Genomic DNA, 22,283 nt, shown 5'->3' on the forward strand with positions numbered 1-22,283 from the left:
TTCCCTGATAATATCAACATTTCACTGATTATATCAACATTTCCCTGATTATATCAACATTTCACTGATTATATCAACATTTCCCTGGTTATATCAACATTTCCCTGATTATATCAACATTTCCCTGATAATATCAACATTTCACTGATTATATCAACATTTCACTGATTATATCAACATTCCCTGATAATATCAACATTTCAATGATGATATCAACATTTCCCTGATTATATCAACCTTGCCTGATTATATCATTATTTCCTGATTTCATCAACATTTTCCTGATTAAACAAAAAATTCCCTTAACACTTTAATCGTTCAATAGATTTAATATCAACATCTCATTGATTGCTATAACCTTTCGATACATTTTATTTTTAATAGAGTTTTTCTTGGTGAATACAATGAATCATGCTCACTTCAAACCTCCCTCGTTTTTTTTTTAAATGATAGCCTAGTTATACCAGTCATGATTATCACAAACCTTATTTCTGTAGTTACAATTACCTCAGTTAGATAATTTACAGATCTTCAACCTCATATTTTATAAAACACAACTTCGACATTAGGAAGTCTGCATCATTATAGGATACAAGAAGCTTAGTAAATCCGGGAGTATTATTTTTAGATTAGTCATTGTTTTAGGTCCGATATTTTTAGATTAGTCATTGTTTTAGGTCCGATATCCGATATTTTTAGATTAGTCATTGTTTTAGGTCCGATATTTTTAGATTAGTCATTGTTTTAGGTCCGATATTTTTAGATTAGTCATTGTTTTAGGTCCGATATTTTTAGATTAGTCATTGTTTTAGGTCCGATATTTTTAGATTAGTCATTGTTTTAGGTCCGAAATTTTTAGATTAGTCATTGTTTTAGGTCCGATATTTTTAGATTAGTCATTGTTTTAGGTCCGATATTTTTAGATTAGTCATTGTTTTAGGTTCGATATTTTTAGATTAGTCATTGTTTTAGGTCCGATATGTCTCCACTTGAGAGACGCACGCTTTGAAACTGAAACATGGTTGTCACCATCGGTCATCACATACCACTTTTTTTTTTAATTTTAATTTTTTTTTTATATTTCCCCGCTCGATCCGATAGTCAGTCATATGGATGCGGTGTGATCTAAAACATAACTACATGTACAAGCAGAGATCTATATATACATTTTTTTGTATGTCTCTGCTGCAAGCGATGATAAATCTTGACGGACATTTGAAAATACCAAGTGCAAGTAATTATTCACATGCAGAAGCTATAATTGAAATGCAGTCCATAACTTGTCTCAGACCTAGAAATAACGTCCTTATCGATATAGAGGTGACATTACCATAGAGATAAGTGAATGATTAGGATCTGGCCAATAGGAACGTACCGATAGAGATGCGCGCCACCTACCGTCAATAACCGAACTGTATTTCCTCGACGAGCTTTATATAGAGTGATGATGGTTTCGCTACTTTAAAAGGAATGGGTAAAACTAATTGTGTACGTTGAATGGCACTTGAAGGAGGACGGATGTGTCGTTATTGGTTAAATGAACACGGGAAGGCTTAGCGTTTACACAGTTTATATAGAATGTAGAGTGAAGTTAATGGATTGCTTGTATCGGTATTCATTACATTGTGGAGTCAGCAATCTGTAGCAAACGCAGTCATGGGACACATAAACCTGTCTACGGCTCAGAACAATGGCTATCTGGCGACATCAACAATTCTCCGACACGTTATGATACCGACATTAAAGGCAAAAATGCGCATTGGAACTAGAAAACCATTTATATACGTATCAATTGGTCTTTAACAGTTCATTTTTATGGTATGGAATGCGACGTAAATACACTTTTCAAAAACACATATGTTAGAGATTCATTCATTAGTTCTATTTTCCGACTGTTATCCTTTTATTGCGTATTATCCCGTGTGTCTATAAGTTCAGCGTCAGACATCTGTAATACACGAAAAGCCTAATGGAATTAACGTTCTACTTGTTTTGATGTGGACGGATCCGATTATTTCCCCTAACCAAGACGGGCTTGGACAGAACCGATAATGTCCCTCATCGTGACGGGCGCGAACGAAACCAACTTCCCATCGTCGTGAGGAGTTCAGACGGAACCGATAATCTCCCTCATCGTGATGGGCGTAAACGGAACCAACTTCCATCGTCGTGAGGGGTTCAGACGGAACCGATAATCTCCCTCATCGTACGTGACGGAACCGATGATGTAACCTATGACGGAACTGACGACGGAACCGATAGTCTCTCTCTTCCCGACGGGCGCAGACGGAACCGCTTAGTATATAATTTGTCACAACTATTCGACTTTGGTTTGTCTTTGTCACATCTTATCGCTGGGTGGGCGGTCTAGTGACAGGACGCTTGGTGGGCATTCTAGTGACGGGACGCTTGGTGGGAGGTCTTATGACGGGACGCTTGGTGGGAGGTCTAGTGGCACGACGCTTGGTGGGCGGTCTAGTGGCACGACGCTTGGTGGGCGGTCTAGTGGCACGACGCTTGATGGGCGGTCCAGTGACGGGACGCTGGGGGAGGTCTAATGATGGGACGCTGGTTGGACTGTCAAGTGACAGGACGCTGGGTCGGCGGTCTAGTGACAGGACGCTGAGTGGGTTGTCTAGTGACGGGACGCTGTGTGGGCTTTCTAGTGACAGGACGCTGTGTCGGCGGTCTAGTGACGGGAGGCTGGGTGGGCGGTCTAGTGACGGGACGCTGGGTGGGAGGACTTAAGACGGGACGCTGGGTGGGCGGTCCAGTGACAGGACGCTGGGTGGGAGGTCTTAAGACGGGACGCTTGGTGGGCGGTCTAGTGACGGGACGCTGGATGGGAGGTCCAGTGACGGGACGCTGTGTCAGCGGTCTAGTGACAGGACGCTGGGTAGGAGGTCTTAAGACGGGACGCTGGGTGGGCGGTCTAGTGACGGGACGCTGGATGGGAGGTCCAGTGACGGGACGCTGGATGGGAGGTCCAGTGACGGGACGCTGTGACAGCGGTCTAGTGACAGGACGCTGGGTGGGCGGTCTTGTGACGGGTCGCTGTGTGGGTGGTCTAGTGACGGGTCGCTGTGTGGGCGGTCTAGTGACACGACGTTGGGTGGGTGGTCTAGTGACGGGACACTGTGTGGGTGGTCTAGTGACAGGACGCTGGGTGGGCGGTCTAGTGACGGGACGCTGGATTGGAGATCTAGTGACAGGACGCTGGGTGGGTGGTCTAGTGACGGGTCGCTGTGTGGGCGGTCTAGTGACACGACGCTGGGTGGGTGGTCAAGTGACAGGACGCTGGGTGGGTGGTCTAGTGACGGGTCGCTGTGTGGGCGGTCTAGTGACACGACGCTGGGTGGGCGGTCTAGTGACAGGACTCTGGGTGGGCGGTCCATTGACGGGACGCTGTGTGGGCGGTCTAGTGACACGACGCTGGGTGGGTGGTCTAGTGACACGACGCTGGGTGGGTGGTCTAGTGACGGGACGCCGGGTGGGCCGTCTAGTGACGGGACGCTTGGTGAGCGGTCATGTAGGTGGCTTGATTGGTCACTGTGGTACTAAAGTTTCAGATCTGTAAACATATTGCGGATAGATGAGTTTTTTTCATTTTCCGGCACTCCCTCATGTCCAGGCACTCATCATAACACAATGCGATATTGGGAGACATTGTTAATTTAAATGATTGCCGAATTCACTTTACGTAGAACAGTAATTTTGTTATAGTTTGATAATTTGATGTTAAAGCTAATAGCGCCTCGCCATTAGTATCTGAAGCAGCCATTTCTGTAAATTTATTCTCTGTTATAGAACGTTCAACCGCAGATAGTGTAAACAACAAAGGAGGGTTATCGATTGTTCCAAAAGATTTAGTATCGGTAATTTTAATGTTATCACTTATTAGTTTTGAAATAGAATTTGATGATATTGTGGGTGAGGAAGCTTGGTCTGCAGGGTTAATTTATCAAAGTGGTTATTGGAGAGGTAACGTCGTTTCCTCAATTAGATGTGACAAATACAGACTAAAATCGATAAGATGTGATAAGACAAACTTAAGTCGATGAGATTTGATAAAGACAAACTGAAGTCGATATGACGTGAAAAAGACAAATTACAGTCGATAAGATGTGGCAAAGACAAACTAAAGACGCTAAGACGTGACAAAGACAAACTTAAGTCAATAAGATTTGATAAAGACAAGCTTAAGTCAATAAGATTAGATAAATACAAAGTTAAGTCGATAAGATTTAATAAAGAAAAAAATGAAGTCGATAAGATAAGATAAAGACAAACTATGGTTGATAAGATTAAATAAAAACAAACTGAAGTCGATTATATTTGCTAAAGACAAACTGAAGTCGATAAGATTTGATAAAGACAAACTTAATTCGATAAGATAAGATAAAGACAAACTGAAGTCGATAAGATTTGATAAGAACAATCTGAAGTCGATAAGATTTAATAAAGACAACCTGAAGTCAATAAATCAGATGAAGACAAACTAAGATTGATAAGATCAGATAAAGACAAACTAAGGTTGATAAGATCAGATAAAGACAAATTAAGATTGATAAGATCGGATAAAGACAAACTAAGATTGATAAGATCAGATAAAGACAAACTAAGATTGATAAGATCAGATAAAGACAAACTAAGGTTGATAAGATCAGATAAAGACAAACTATGGTTAATAAGACGTGTACCTTGTGTGACGATCAATCAACTTCATTTCAGAAGTGTTTCTAATGTACTCTTACCGTTTGTTGTATTTAGAAGAGTTAATTAGGTGGTGTATGCAGGCAGATAAAACTATATCGCAATAAAAATACTGCTATTTGCTAGCATTTAATTCCAATCCCTGTCCAATTCGTAACCGAAACGTGGCTTCAAGCGACGCCACACAAATCCATAAAAAGGTTTTGTACCCATGGCATATTTATAACTATCACTTTTTTCTTTTTTACTACAATTTCTATGCTGTTAATAGTTATATGTTGTCGTGTGCCGAGGGAGAAACCGTCGAAGAGGAGAGTGTCGAGGAAAGAAAAAATAAAACATAATCCCCGTGTGTTTTAATTAGGAGAGGCGATCAATGCCGGTAACTTAAATCTATCTTGAGGACACAGTAGACTAGAATCCGATTCTTCAGTCGTGTTACGTTTATTATCAGAATAACATTCATTGAGGTACAGCCGGTGCATTCCTTGGGGAGGTGTAGGTAAAGTAAGACCAAGACGCAGGTTTATGGCCGACATTTTTTTTTAAATTCCATGTATGTGAAATTAAGTGACTTTGTTGTCACAACCCCGGTTCTCATATTGGGGGCATGACATTGCGCTGATTTCACATAGATTCATAGGGCAGGTGTAATCGATGAAAGGATTAATTTTGTGTCCTCGTAACAACAAGGGTCATATATGACGGGTTTCTAAGGGATACCAACAGAGATAAAGACGGTACCTGCAGGTGGTACATACATCCGCCATTAAATGAGCTCTTGTGTACGTTATAGTATTCTATTTTGACACGCAAAGCAAACAGGGTATAGAGACGCACAGCTTAAATGAGCTTCATCAAGTATAATACTTTTATTATCGTAATGGACATTAAACAGAGCTGCCAGATGTGTCCAAGGCCAACTCCGGTCATACCCCTCCCCTGTAGCAGGCGTTATTGTAATACTATGTTTGTGGTTTTGACTGAACTCTGTTGACATGTATATCACATGTGGCACATCAAACGATGACGATTTCACAGAATCAAATTAATAAACACAATCGTACACAGTTTATATACCTTTATATTCCCTTCAGTTAGCCGTATACAACTCATGCTCATGATCTTTTTAATTCAACACCATGTTCACCTTACCTAAGTCATCTGAATATGTAGCAAATTGATGTAAAATCTACTAGGACGACTTTAATCTGAGGTGGAGAAATAGATATGATTGCATTGCAACTTGGTTTTCAAAACTAAAGGATTTCATGTTAATTTAGAGATTTAACTTCTGAGCTTTCCTTCGAAAAAATAAGAACCCGAATAAAGCTATTGTAACGTTAAGAAAGCGTAACAGATCGATCAAGAATGTAATAAAATATGACACGCCGTTAACACAAATGTACGATTTCGCTCTCTATATCACTCAGCATTAACACAAATATACGATATTACATTCAATATCACATAGCCTTGACACAAATATAGGATTTCATAATAGATATCCCAAAGCATTAACATAACTATGCGATTTCACATTCGATATCCCACAGCGTTAACACAAAAATTACGATTTAAAATTCAATATTCAACAGCGTAAATACAAAAAATACGATTTCACATTCGATATTCATAAGTGTTACTAATACACTAGCATGATTTCAGTCTCGACATCCGAAAGTGTTTATAGATAAGAGGAACAGAGGGCCTGAAATGCTCACTTGGTTGGACAGGTTCAATTTGGTAATATCGACAAGAAGGGAATTAAATGATTAACCTCATTTTTCCAAACTTGGCCCCCGCCCCTCCAGCCCAAGGGGAGCCACATCCTACATCTATACAGCGTTTAATCTCCTTTGCCCATTAATGTTCATGACAAAATTCATCAAAATCCATTCAAGCGTTCAGAACAAGTAGGAAATTAAAGGATTTACCTCAATTTTCCCTACTTGGCCTCGCCCCTCCGGCCCCAGGGGAGCCATAGCCTCCGTTGATCTAACGTTTGATCCCCTCTACCCAATTATGCTCCAGTCTAAATTTCATCAAAATCCATTCCAGCGTGCAGGACAAGTAAGAATTTGAAGGACTTCCACTATTTCCACTATTGGGCCCACCCCTCCGGAGCCAGGGGAGCCATACTATCCGCTTATAAAACGTTTTATCGCTTTTGCCTAATAATGCTCCAGACAAAATTTCATCAAAATCCACCCAGGCCTTCAGGATAAGAAGGAATTTAAATGAAACAGTTAGAAAGAACGATCTGGACCTAACCATAAGTAACAACAACAAAAAATAACAACATCTTAGTGCTCATGAGCGGTTTTTTTTTCTTCATGTTTTATTTCGACAGGACTTTTATTACACAAAATATCGTAATATTTATAAAGGAATATATCATCATAAGACATATTACAACTCTGTTTACATATCCGCATACCATGATACGACAATCTACCTGTTACAGTACCCATACAATCATTAATAGATGTATACGTAATCAGGGTTTCTGTCCTCCTTGACATCTCACAGACATAAGTATTGATATCGTATGGCGTAAGTTGGTCGGATTAAACAAATCATATATATTTATATAATGTATATATACAGTTTTATATAGCAGTGATGGATATTTAGTTCACGTTTAAACTTAGTGAGATATTTACCAATTAAAGGAAAATAACGATACAACTCCCACTGTTCTCTGGAAATTTCATAACTAGGTACGCAATATGTTTTAATTCCGGGTGAAAACAACCCATCAACTATCTATTACGACATGATAGCGTCAGGCGATTGGTATAATACAGGTATAGGTAATCCCGTAATGACAGGTAAAATTAAACATGTGCCAATGTATTTCCTCACATTCATGACACTGTGATAATTTAGGTATATCAAATGAGGATATTGATATAAAAGAACACTTCGACATAAGTATTGATGTTATAATTTATCACAGACAGGAGCGAAGGGATGCGTTCATCGGATGGATTTTGTTAATGAGCCAAGCACACACAGTTGATGGCAGATAGACTACGCCGAGTTAATCGCTGGCTCTTTGTTAAGTTTTGTACAGTTTTAATTACTGGCAGGTACCGAATTTTGGTCCTGTACATTATGCAATACATAATATTTCAGAATATTATAATGTTAAGATACAATTAGGGATAAGAATAAGCAATCTTATACGAGACATCTCCTCAAAAGAGTAAAGTATAGACAGTTGATGACACTTAGTCATGAAATGACAGTCAAGGTAGTGCCACTGTCATAGTTATAACAATGAATACTCTAATGATTCAGAACGTGTGATAGTATTGTGCATTTATGAATTATATATTGCTCACAATTATTAGCCGTGGGTATTGTGTTTTTAGACGCTAGCTAATTTCATTTTAAAACTACTTTCGGCAGCATACAGACGGAGCTGTTATTTTGGCGCTAACAACTTCCATACGACATACTTGTTCTTCCCTAACGAGTATCCTTATAGCAAGGAGTTGACTGGAACACAACGAAATATATTATGTAAGGATAAAATACCGCACCCATGACGGGACTCGAACTAGTGACCCTTCGGTTACTAGCATCCGTCCTACCACTAGACTACCGTGACGGGACTCGAACTAGCGACCCTTCGGTTACATAGCCCTCCGTCCTACCACTAGACTTCCGTGCCGGGACTCGTACTAGTGACCCTTCGGTTACTTAGCCCTCCGTCCAACCACTAGGCCACTGTGACTGGACTCGAACTAGTGACCCTTCGGTTACATAGCCCTCCGTCCTACCACTAGACTACCGTGCCGGGACTCGAACTAGTGACCATTCGGTTACAAAGCTATCCGTCCTATCATTGGACCACAGTGGCTCCGTAGACCTTGATACGACATAACCATATCGAAAAAACCACACGTAATTAAATATGTATGTGGTATGTTCATCTACTTTTCACCAAACAATGCTAAAAACTACACTTCAATATCCGTATGGTCGAATGTACTGGGACATGTATCATGCTGTGTAAAACAGAAAATTGTGTGATATCGAAAAGAAAACTTTCTCAAATATCGGAATGACGTCACATTCAAGGACGAATGCTAATTCAGTAGAAACATACATCCAAACAAACAAAACATATCAGTTTATATAGCAGCGTATGAAGGACTTTTTATATATAGATAATGCTAATATCAACAATGATTGTCTTCTATACCTGAAACGAAACATCAAACGCTTACATGTATGTATGTTTGACGGTATAACATGACGAGTACACGAGATCTATGTCTGAGTATGTAGTTTCTTAACAATAAATCCACGATCACATTTCAGAAACATAATTAATCATTCCTTAGGCAACCGAGATAATTCCGGAGTCCAGCTGTCAAACTAACCACTAATATACTCCTGTACATTCAGGAGTAATCATTGATTAAACAACCAGACAGTAAACTGACCTGGTATTTTAGATGTACAATAACGTAAATGTATTTGTCACACTCAAATTTTACAGCCAAATCAACTGCAATGAGCGTAATGATGTTTTCTGAGGGAAAAGCACTAAAATAAGTCTAAATTTATAGAATATACAAATATTGCCAGGCTCCCGTTAAGAATACATTTCGTTGTTTTTATGATTTTTTCTTCAACTGTAGCATAATACAGGCACATACATGTATATTACGTTATATATTCGGTAATTAATCGAAAAATACCGGAAGGTGCTGTTCAAAAGAAATGAACACATCAAAGTCAGATGATGAGTGACAACATTTAAGCTGTTCCAGATCTATTCCCTGTCGGATTTCATTATTCCTCATAGTCATACCGGCAGCCATGGAAAACCCATTCTACTCATCATAGTATGGAACATGTGGTAGGAACACAACTGTCTTTTGTAAATTATGCATTTAAAAACAAAATAAGAAATCAATATTTTTGAATATATTGAATTTCATCGACGTGAAGACGATTGGTGTTTAAGTTATATATCAAGTTGATTAATTTGGAAATTCACCATAATTGTCATTATCAAACCCGTGTTGTGTATCTCACTAGGTCATGTATAAGAATGAAATACTCCACCTCGTCGATTAAAATGTCAACATAATTGCATATAGAACTACAGTGTAGAAACACTTATTTAACGATCCATTGAAATAAGTAAGATGATAAATTGGACGTTATGCGGCTAGTCTCTAAACCTTCAATCACATTCCAAAAAACATATCAATCAAATCACTAGACCAGATTTCTTTTATTCCAGGCCACATGTATGTGTATGCACATATATCCCACCACAGAAGCATGGACTTGAGGCAATGAAGCAGAGCTGTAGATAAGAATGCACGTCTGGCGGTCAGACATGTAGATCTATATAACACGGCGCGAGCTTGTAAAATGGCAGCTCTTGTGTAAATCACGACGCCGAAATAACCAATTAATTTAGCTCTGTCACAGACAATGTTCTTTTCGGCCATAATATCGTCGTGTCCGGTACATTGACCAGTCTGATGTAACAGGGGATTGCTGGTCAATGCAGCATACATTTGCCCTGATTAGTGTCAGACATTGAATACTGTTCCTCACTAACGGGGACTGCGTTGTATCGGATGTCATTCCCTCTAGTTTCCTTTGACGTGACCTCGCCGTTTACGTTATCGTCCATTTGATAAGTCTCTTTCCGGTTCCGTTTATCAGACGTTTTTCTATCTAGAGTATCGCTGTTAAATGATAAAGTCTGATTGAGAGTTGTGTTAAGTCGCTTCGATCCTCCAAGCGATCGGTCTCTGATTCTTCGTCTCCAAGTCTTTCTTAAGTGAGTGATAACCTACATGTACAACAAATACAGAACTTTATCAAATACATTATATACGATGTTCCCCGACTATATTACATTTACAACAGTGTATTTAGATAAAATAATTATATAAAAGAAAGAAAAGAAGCGCATGTACAATAGAGATAGCAATTAAAAAAAAAAAACAAAAAACAAAAAAACAATGCATTATATTCTACAAATATATCATGGGTGTCTGTGCAATGGTCCATTTCAATATAGACCATCAGTCGATTACAAATACCAAGAACCAAACATTCTGGACAGATGCACAGATACCCGTGATATACTTGTTTTATTACATAATCACTTAAACACATTTAGAATCCGTAGCAACGCCACGCAGTGTTCAATAATTCGCACGTTACCGTGCAATTTTCATCTGAGCTGTGCAATTGTCCAAAATATAGTTTATGCGTTTAGTTAAGAAAAATGATAGTAAATAAAGCTGATGTCAGTGATTTTTAGTACATTTAATTTTAAATACAGATGATGTCAGCGATGCTTTATAACATGAACTTAGCTGTAGATAAAAGATATATTGGAAAAGAATACAAAAGAGCACTTTCAATCTTCTTGAAATGTCAATGACATCATTAGAAATATATTATTTGGAAGATGAGAATGGAAGTTTGAAAATCTAATTATATCCAAGTTAATTTTAGGACCAAGAAGGTAAGGCTCACATAATGATTGATGATATCTTCGTAAATTGTATAAATACAACAAAGCTTACGAAATGGATCATATTACATAGCAATTTATACTAATCATCGTTTCTGGAATTTTTCCTTTATTATATTTTTTTGTATTACATAAGTTAAGAAAATATGATAAGCCAGTGGATGTTTAAAACCTTTCAGGGAGAAAACAATGAAGGGTAGGTATATATAAGTGTTTAGGCAGCATGCAAGGGGGCTATTGTTCTATTTTATATGGTACCAGATTCTGAACATTAGTGCTTCCAGAATTCTCTAGGCTACAAGATTCTCCAGATCCAGGAGGTATAAGGAAACAGTTACTGTTCAGAGACGGATATGTTTTATAGAGCAATATTTTCAAGTCTTTAGAAACAAAAATAAAAAAACAACAACAAAAAAACAACAAACAAACAAACAAAAACAATAAAAAAACCCCCAACAAAACCAAACAAAATAACAAAAAAAACCAAAAAAACAAAACGAAAAACTCGACAACTATTGAAATAATGTAAGTACATGTATGGCCAATTTACCATAATCTAGGTAAATAAGAACTCGAGCGATTCCGACTGTCTAGCCGGGTCTATTGAGAAAATGCATCCTCAATCCAAGTTAGCGTAAGTCTTCTATAATTGGGGGCACTTGAGCGGATACTGCAGTTTCTCATACTGCAGTTTCTCGCTCAAGTTTGTGGCGTTTTTTAAGTATAATTATTACCCAACCTTTTATGCGAATATTGTTCTGATATTGTTGTTGATTTATCTAATGGCATTTAATAAATGCTCAAATCTCGACAATATTGGTTTTTGCGTTTTTTGTTTTTGTTTTTGTTTTGTGTGCATAAAACACAGCAGAGTTCACATGTATGCTACACTGGGGAAATTAGAGCTTAAACACGATAGTATAATGAACGTGTCGTCGGCGCTAGTCTGACAGAATAGAGAACAAGACATTTCTATAAGCCTACCAACCAGAATCTAATCCAGGTCTCTGGTGTGATAATACATGGTTGTAACAATTTAGTCAAGGAAACATGCCGACTCTCCGGAATGAACGAGATTGTTTTTAATACTTTGTATCAATTGATATTTAGTCGTTATGCCAGCGAATCCACAGATAACATATACGAGGCCCGATTGATAAGTTGTGGGTTTCTTATTGAAGGATTTGTATTTTGCCGGACATATTGTATTTTTTCTAAGATATTCATCTTCAGCATCTATACACGTTTGCCAGTGCTGTTTAAGGACCTTGATGCCACTTTTATAGAACTCCTTTTCTTGGCTGTTCAGAAAGTCATCCACTACAAGTTTTCAGTTTTAGAAATAGATGGGGCGAGATGAGCTGGATAAGGCAGATGCCTCAATTTAAAGCCACAATCGTGAATGGCGGCCATGCCAATGACAGACGCTTCACCCTAGCACTAACCCTAACCGATTTTGTCCATTTTGCAAATGCCGCTTGTCTTGTTTACTTTAGAGTGCTACCTCGCGGATATAAACCAAAGGAGATCAGTCCTCGGATACCTGGAACTAGTCAGAGCATTACAAGTAGGACTTTAAAAAACATCTTTGCGAACCTCCTTCAATTCGAGGATCACAACTTATCAATTAGCCCTCGTAATACAACAGCAACCATAAAATTACATGTATATGCACGTAATGACCAATATGCCGCATGCTGCATGACATATACAATATGGAAACCAGAAGATAGATAAAAGTTATGATAGCTAAAACAGATAAGTTCAACAGATCGTCGTTATCGTTTATATAATTGTTACAGTTTTGTAAAGTTTTATTGTTATATAACAATAAAATGTAAACATGAGCCAAAAAAAAAGGGAAAACTTCTTTCGCAAACGTAAAATAAGAATATTACAAAAACTGATTGGCAAATAATAATGATGTATTTTGAAAACACAAAGATAAGACTGTTTTTATATCATGTCTTGGTACATGAAGCACGGAAACCGATGACAATTCTATAGTTATCGTACAAAATCCCCGTCTTCTGATTTCCAAACGTATTGAGAGCAAGCTAGCGACACTTACTTCTGTCTGTTTATACGAGCAGGGGAACAGCACGATCTCGCTTACCTCGCTATTCAGGAAGCAGAATATCAGGGCGACGAAGAATCCCTGTAAAATAAAACAAATGTGGCATGTGGTCTAGAACTTCTAAATAACATGTGTTATATTTTGTTTTGTTCCACGTGACCATGATTCAAGATTTAATTATTACACGAAAAATTGCATTTTCATATTATTGGATGCTAGCATGCACACGTACAGAAGATATTTCTTCGTGATTCGTGATTGTTAAATCGTTAAAGAGTGTTTACATTAATTTACTATTCTAACAAGAACACGCGGCCATTAGTAAACATATATGTACGACAGAACTTAGAGTAATGTACTAGGGTCACGTGCACTCGCTGCCACCAGAATTATGATATACATATACAGATTATAGATTTTAGTTTTGTTTTTTAAGCTTGCATGACCTATCTAAAAAGTGGTACATAGTGTCAAAAAAAAGTAAAACATTTTTAAAACATTTGAAAATATTCTTGCTCTCTCTCAACAGCTCATTGGGGTGGGGAGCGTATAATTCAGAAACGTAGTTGAACCTTTGCCGTAGGACGTTTCTGCGAAATTCCACTAAAGGGTGAATTTGAATAACCGAATAAAATAGATATGCTATTGATGCGGACAAATAGAATAACACAATTCTTATATATAAGTCTGTAAAAATGTCGTGAACAATTTCAACAACAATAACTTACCTGTAAATTGTTGCAAAATAAGGAGAACCTCTCATATTCCAATCCAGCTTGTTTGTTAACAGGAATTCTATAGATTGTAACAAACAGTTGGACACCAAACAATGGGATTAAAACAAAGGTGGCCTTCACAGCCTTCCTGTTGGAAAAGTAAAATATGTATATTAGAGTTACAATGTAGTCGAATAAGTGACGGAATTTGGGAACTCCAAAACACATTATGGAATCTTCTTTTGGCACTTAAATCTAACATATATATATATATATATATATCGGTGTTCTATGTGTCAAATAAATGCATTAAATTATGTGAAGAAATAAGTAGCAGAAGTACAACGCACTACTACACGTTTCCAGATATATATGTTAACTTAAAATTTAACGTATATAATATAATGTGTATCGGATTAATACATAACAATGCATAGATCATCTTAAGGAGCAGATTAAAACTTATTGTTGTGTCATCAGCGAAGTACAACGCATGACTTCCAGTTTTCAGATATATCTGTTAACTTAAATTATTCGTTGACATTTGCTACAATGCACATATATATACATATATTTTGTAGATAGTATAAACAGCTCTTAATATAACGAAAACCATTTCAGAGTCTCAATCTATTTGTACGTAAGAAGGGATACGTATGTCAGCACTGGTTCAACTGGAAACAAGTATGATTAGAATTGTTAAGGGTTAACCAATCGGCATAAACAGTGAATCTGTGTTAAGTATAAACAGATTAAGTTGCTGATTGTACGGGGAGGTGACAGGAAAACCTTATCGCCGACATGACTTCAAACGTGCTGCTATATATTACGATTTCAAATAGTGAACAACTATAGCGATAGGAAATCTTTGATAATAATGCAGTCTTACGGATTACTTTAGTCGATGAGTTTTTTTAATGTAATTTGCATAGTAAACGCTCAATATTTTCATTCATACATCCTTTTCCAAATGTCCAATATTCAACGTAATAATAATTATGCAAATGCTTTCATACAGGAACCTTTTTTTCTTTTCTTCATGGTTATGCCTAATGCAGCCTCTAATCAAGACTTCATATCATTGTGAAAATGAATAAAAGGATGAGGAAAATATACCTACCGGAAATTGCTTGGTTCGTTAGGATGTGACTGTAATTGCGTGAGTAGAATCCGCAGAATGTTACATAAAAATATAAAATTTACCTACAAAGTAAGCAAAAATGATGTTTAATATATATTAATACATGATAATATATATCTATGGATTAAATGGTGTGTGCTCTAAATAAACCACGAAAGGTTGTTTTTTGTGTTATACTTAACCCCGTCACATAACAAGAGATCCCAGAGGGATCTTGGCGCCCACCATTGAATGTTCTTCATAGGTTCCATGTCAGATTGATCTTTTCTCTACTTTTCTCTTCTTCTAAGTCTTACTAATCTGTGTAAATTCAGAAGAAACCTCTAGTACTTTTCAAACAAGGGAAACCTATATATAAAAGTTAAGATTAAGGCACCAAATGGAACCTATATATGGAATTTGAGAAAGATTCCTTCAGTACTTTCTGAGAAATAGCGATAACAAACTTCAATTTTCAAAATCCAAGATGGCTGCCTTTCGGCCATGTTGTTTTCCGATTGGTCTCAAAATACAATATGCATAACTAGGCACCAAGGGGAACCTATATATGAAATTTCAGGAAGATCCCTTCAGTGCTTTCTGAGAATTATCGATAACAAACTTCAATTGTCAAAATCCAAGATGGCTGGCTGTCGGCCATGTTGTTTTCTGATTAGTCTCAAAATACAATATGCATAACTAAGCACCAAGGGGAACCTACCTATGAAATTGGAGAAAGATCCCTTCAGTACTTTCTGAGAAATAGCGATAACAAACTTCAATGGTCAAAATCCAAGATGGCTGCCTGTCGGCCATGTTGTTTTCCGATCAGTCACAAAATGCTATATGCATTACTAGGCACCAAGAGGAACCTACATATGAAATTTGAGAAAGATTCCTTCAGTACTTTCTCAGAAATAGCGATAACAAACTTCAATGGTCAAAATCCAAGATGGCTGCCTGTCGGCCATGTTGTTTTCAGATCGGTCCCAAAATGCAATATGCATAACTACGCACCAAGGGAAACCTACATATGAAATTTGAGAAAGATCCCTTCAGTACTTTCTCAGAAATAGCGATAACAAACTTCAATGGTCAAAATCCAAGATGGCTGCCTGTCGGCCATGTTGTTTTCCGATCGGTCCCAAAATGCAATATGCATAACTAGGCACCAAGGGGAACCTACATATGAAATTTGAGAAAGATCCCTTCAGTACTTTCTCAGAAATAGCGATAACAAACTTCAATGGTCAAAATCCAAGATGGCTGCCTGTCGGCCATATTGTTTTCCGATCTGTCCCAAAATGGAATATGCATAACTAGGCACCAAGGGGAACCTACATATGAAATTTGAGAAAGATCCCTTCAGTACTTTCTGAGGATTAGCGATAACAAGAATTGTTTACGGACGGACGGACGGACGGACGGACGGAGGGAGGGACGGACGGACGGACGGACGACGGACCACGGACGCAGGGCGATTTGAATAGCCCACCATCTGATGATGGTGGGCTAAAAATGTATCCAAGTTAATCCTTATAGTTTAATCTCTACCCTGCACAAATTCACTTTATTGATAGTCTCTTTTTCTCTTATATATCATTACGCTGAACCATTCGCCAATCAAAAACAACCTTATCAACGGCTATGTCATTGTTTACGTCATGAATAAAATTCCTTGTTTCAAACAAGATTAAATCATGCCGCAGTGATAAGTACCGTACACACATACTGTAACACGTTAGAGGTCATGTCTAGACATGTCACGTGCTCTTATACAAGGAATATTGTTTTTACTCCTTAAATTGCGTTACGATGTACATTACGACTTTTGCCCGGAATGAGATTCAATATCTTATTTAAGAGTAAACAGGTCGAGGGTATCTCTCTCTCATTTTAAAGTAAATTGTGAGCGTCTCCGACGCTAGGGCTATCAAACATACAATAATCCGAGGCAAGGTCATACGGTATTGACCACATAGGATATATGTAGACTTATGATGTTTTGCATCGTGTCTTTGAGATGTAATCCTGCGCTGGGCTGAAGCTTAATCACATAAGTAGAGACAGGATATACAGAGTTACAACAGACGGAACCTCCGCGTCTCGTCAACATAGACTGTATATCAGAAACAATGTATTGATAATCAGTGATCAGACATTCTTTGTAGACAGGCACGGATTGGACATCGTCCTTAACGGAATTTTAGTCGTCTTTTCTAGGACGTTTCGTCTGCGTTTTTAAAATTTATGCATTGATATATACATACATAAAATAAAGAAGCCATTGGTAACATGGGTATATAACAAAGTCGGATTTTCAGTTGGGAGGGGCCTTGGCCTTGCCGATAATAAACGGCAGGAGCTTCTGTTCACATGTTTACTTGCACATATTGATAAGTACAGGCAGAAAAGTCCCCGCAATCAAGCAAATAACTTCTGTCAATATACATATACATTCGAAACTAACGCGCCCAACTTTACAACAACAGCGCGTAATTTGAAAACAGTTAAAATTACACATACTCAGATTAGACCACATTCAGTTAACGTATTCGGAGTTAAAATTATTAGGATATGCTTTTAAAATATAAACAGATACCTGATTCGATACAAGTTAACTTAATTTGGAATTATAAACGTCGGTGGAAGTACCGATCACATGTAACACAGTAGATAATGAATAAATAAATAATAATAATTAATAATAACAATTTCACTACTTACTTGGCATGTGGTGCCCAGGACGTATTTACAAAATGTATGAAAAGTTGGCATAAGAATGACCGTCTTCTCTGACCAATGTACAGAGTGGAACTGGGGAAAGAGCGCCAAAAAGGGATAGAAAGAAAGAAGAAAAAACGCATTGCGCATGTCCTGCCCTGTCCTGTCCGTCAGTGGTCAAACCAGTTTATTACAAACATACATCACACGAACATACTCTCCGGACATTCACGAACCACACATACAAAGCACATAACTGACAGCTACCTGTAACACAGCATAGGATACACACTGCGTGACAATCACACGACGAGTACAGAACATTTACCCAACAGCCACAAACACGACGTGGGATACGAACAGCACAAATACAACACAACGAGCAGTTATAAAAGTGATTCAATTAAAATAACCAAAATTAACAGGGTGCCACATACACCCCCTGTGCAAGAATGGCGTCCTCGCCATCCCTATAATGGATAACAAGGAACAATCAAATACAAGTAGAATGAATCCTGTAATGTAAAGACATTACAAGATATAATATAGTATCTATACAACTACATGGAAATATGACGTTGCAGAATGAATAAAATAAGACAAATGATAATACATGGTTAAAAACAATCAGGTTGATGTCTGTATCACTGACAATACAGCCTCCAAAATCCGTTCTGCTCCTGGAGCCAGAATATCGCCAGAGACCATGGAGCGAAGATAATCCGCCTTCCGCATCCATGACAGATCTGGGGCTGTACCTGCTGTCATCACATAATCACCACTGGTGAACTTCTTAGGTGGTCGACGGACTCTCCCCGAACGTCTCGGAATTGTTGGAGACTCTACCCCGGCTGTATCATCCTCTTCCTGTCCTCCAAGTGCATCAACATCCTCCCTATTGGTCCTATCAATAACGGAGTCTGCATCCTCTTCAGCAGGGACCATTGTCGACTGATGGTCGTTTACAGGCTGCTCAGCTGCTGTATCCGTGGCACCTGCCTGGGCGTCACCAACAGCTGGCATAGAGGGCACTGACACAAAGAGTTCCGTATCGCTGTCATCGGAGTTGGCAATGGAGGAAACTTCCATTGCGTCCTCAGGTTTGGCCTGAGACTTTATCCGTAGTTCCTTCACACTCCGTCGTGTCAATCTTGGTTCTGGGGTTGGGGTTTTCCGTGGTGTAAGGGTATTATCATTCCTGTCATCAGTATCGGTTGCCAGGGAACCGACGGGAAGGAGAAGGTTTCTGTGTAGAGTACGCTTTCTCCCTCCGCCATCCTCCTTCTGTACAACATAGACAGGTATATCTGGGTTGGGTTGGTCTAGAACAACATATATTTCCTCCTCCAACTTGTCCGCAAGCTTATGCTTCCCCTCAAAAGCAACTGTTTTAACCAAGACCCGATCTCCGGCGCGGACAAAGGCTCCACGAATCCGTACATCGTATCCGGTTTTCTGTCTAGCTTTAGCTGCGTTACTCCTGGTGAGAGCAATAGTGTAGGAATCCTTAAGTCGTCTTCGCATCGACTCCACATAGGAGTGTAATGATTCCCTCGAACTGTCCGACTCGATTCCGAAGGCAAGGTCTACAGGTAATCGTGGCTCTCTCCCGTACATGAGATAAAAGGGCGAGTATCCCGTAGACTCGTTCCTCGTGGCGTTATATGCATGCACTAAGGGTGCAACGTAGGATTTCCAGTCCCTCTTCTCCTCCTCTTCAAGGGTTCCGAGCATGCTCAATAATGTGCGGTTAAAGCGCTCGCATTGTCCGTTGCCCTGTGGATGATATGGTGTAGTCTGGGACTGAGAAATACCGGTCATACGGCAAAGCTGCGTCACAAGCTTGCTTCTGAACGTCATTCCTTGGTCCGAGTGCAGGCGCTTCGGCATCCCATAGTGGACAATGAAATGGTTCATCAGAGCCTCGGCGGTGGTCTTGCTGGTCTGGTTACGGGTTGGAACTGCAACGGCGTAGCGAGTGAAGTGGTCGGTTATGACCAAGATGTGCTGGTAATTTCCCTTGGAAGGCTCCAGAGTCAGGTAGTCCATACAGACAAGCTCCAGCGGTTGCGTGGTCTGGATAGAGACTAAGGGTGCCCTCTCCCTGGTGGGGGTTTTCCTCCGCAAACATCTGTTACACCTCGGTCATTCTTATGCCAACTTTTCATACATTTTGTAAATACGTCCTGGGCACCACATGCCAAGTAAGTAGTGAAATTGTTATTATTAATTATTATTATTTATTAATTCATTATCTACTGTGCATCATGTGATCGGTACTTCCACCGACGTTTATAATTCCAAATTAAGTTAACTTGTATCGAATCAGGTATCTGTTTATATTTTAAAAGCATATCCTAATAATTTTAACTCCGAATACGTTAACTGAATGTGGTCTAATCTGAGTATGTGTAATTTTAACTGTTTTCAAATTACGCGCTGTTGTTGTAAAGTTGGGCGCGTTAGTTTCGAATGTATATGTATATTGACAGAAGTTATTTGCTTGATTGCAGGGACTTTTCTGCCTGTACTTATCAATATGTGCAAGTAAACATGTGAACAGAAGCTCCTTCCGTTTATTATCTATTGCCAAGGCCCCTCCCAACTGAAAATCCGACTTTGTTATATTGGCGCCCATGTAGGGACCCGGGAAAAATACTCAGCCTTGCTCCACAAGCATCGCTGTTACTCCTGGAAACTCGAGGACGAGTTCTTTCCTGGAGGGGGAGTATGTAACCCTGGTAAATACTAGCCGCAATATACCGCTCGGCTAGAGTGATCTTCTCTTTAGCTCGATCGGTTGAGCGTAAGACTAGTAAGCCAGAGGTCCCGGGTTCGATCCCTAGCGGAGGCAGTGATTTAAATTTATATAATTCCTGCGCTCTGTTACATTGGCGCCCATGTAGGGACAGAGCGCAGGAATTATATAAATTTAAAATTTAAAACAACTGATTATTTAACACGCCCATTTTATGACAAGGAAAGTATAATTTTTTAATTTACAACGACCGTTGATTTTTTTCGAGAATTCAGAGAGACTATTAATGTAAATTCCGAATTCAATAAATTATTTCTGGGAAGTTCAGGTCTGTGACATTTTAACATTTTTCTTGGTAGATTCATACTAAACAGCTAAGATCTACGGCCACAATGACATGACAGGGGATTGGAAATATCAGCAGAGTACTTCACCCTGAACAAATCCTTAGCAAATCGTCGTGAAATAACCGAACCGTTGACATATGAAACATCAAAACGACGACTCCTATATACGAAAACCATATATCTTGAAAAATCCTACCGACAGCAATGCCATATATTATATAAACAACTTTGAATGGCCCAACTGGGCAACACTAACTACAAGTATATTTATGATTCCGATATCCGTAATGACACTTAAGGGAAGCACTGATCAGAGAGAATATTCTGTAACGGAGGTTATACAGATGACCTAGGTTTACCGTTCGTTTTATATACCATACTCAGTCACGTACAGGACACGACGAAGGATTTATGTACCATACTCAGTCACGTACAGGACACGACGAAGGATTTATATACCATACTCAGTCACGTACAGGACACGACGAAGGATTTATATACCATACTCAGTCACGTACAGGACACGACGAAGGATTTATGTACCATACTCAGTCACGTACAGGACACGACGAAGGATGTATGTACCATACTCAGTCACGTACAGGACACGACGAAGGATTTATATACCATACTCAGTCACGTACAGGACACGACGAAGGATTTATATACCATACTCGGCCACGTACAGGACACGACGAATGATTTATATACCATACTCGGCCACGTACAGGACACGACGAAGGATTTATGTACCATACTCAGTAACGTAGAGGACACGACGAAGGATTTATGTACCATACTCAGTCACGTACAGGACACGACGGAGGATTTATATACCATACTCGGTCACGTACAGGACACGACGAAGGATTTCTGTACCATACTCAGTCACGTACATGACCCGACGAAGGATTTATATACCATATTCAGTCACGTACAGGACCCGACGAAGGATTTATGTACCATACTCAGTCACGCAGAGGACACGACGAAGGATTTATGTACCATACTCGGTCACGTACAGGACACGACGAAGGATTTATATACCACGCTAATCATGTACAGGACACGACGAAGGATTTATGTACCATACTCAGTCACGTACAGGACATGACGAAGGATTTATGTACCATACCCAGTCCCGTACAGGACACGACGAAGGATTTATATACCATACTCAGTCCCGTACAGGACACGACGAAGGATTTATATACCATACTCAGTCACGAAGAGGACACGACGAAGGATTTATGTACCATACTCAGTCACGTACAGGACATGACGAAGGATTTATGTACCATA

General features: G+C 39.0%; 2 protein-coding genes across 4 annotated transcripts in view; one reads left to right on the plus strand and one right to left on the minus strand.

Moving 5' to 3' along the window:
- The first annotated feature begins 2,842 nt into the window (after positions 1-2,842).
- LOC117343425 lies at positions 2,843-3,577 on the plus strand. The gene has a single exon (XM_033905767.1). It carries the CDS (start codon positions 2,843-2,845, stop codon positions 3,575-3,577), a length of 735 nt encoding a protein of 244 aa, XP_033761658.1.
- Positions 3,578-7,031: 3,454 nt separating this feature from the next.
- LOC117343839 (calcitonin receptor-like) overlaps positions 7,032-22,283 on the minus strand; it is a 118,653-nt gene continuing 103,401 nt past the window's right edge. For 2 of the 3 annotated variants that reach the window (XM_033906372.1, XM_033906371.1), the window contains exons 10-13: positions 15,153-15,235; positions 14,045-14,180; positions 13,311-13,397; positions 7,032-10,546 (exon numbers count right to left, since the gene is read on the minus strand). In XM_033906372.1, the coding sequence (XP_033762263.1) occupies positions 10,250-10,546; positions 13,311-13,397; positions 14,045-14,180; positions 15,153-15,235 (603 nt within the window). In that variant the 3' untranslated portion in view covers positions 7,032-10,249. The remainder of the gene's footprint in view (positions 10,547-13,310; positions 13,398-14,044; positions 14,181-15,152; positions 15,236-22,283) is intronic. The other variant, XM_033906373.1, reaches the window with a different exon arrangement.

The sequence above is a fragment of the Pecten maximus genome, chromosome 15, assembly GCF_902652985.1.
Source record: "Pecten maximus chromosome 15, xPecMax1.1, whole genome shotgun sequence".
Taxonomy (NCBI): Eukaryota; Metazoa; Mollusca; class Bivalvia; order Pectinida; family Pectinidae; genus Pecten; species Pecten maximus.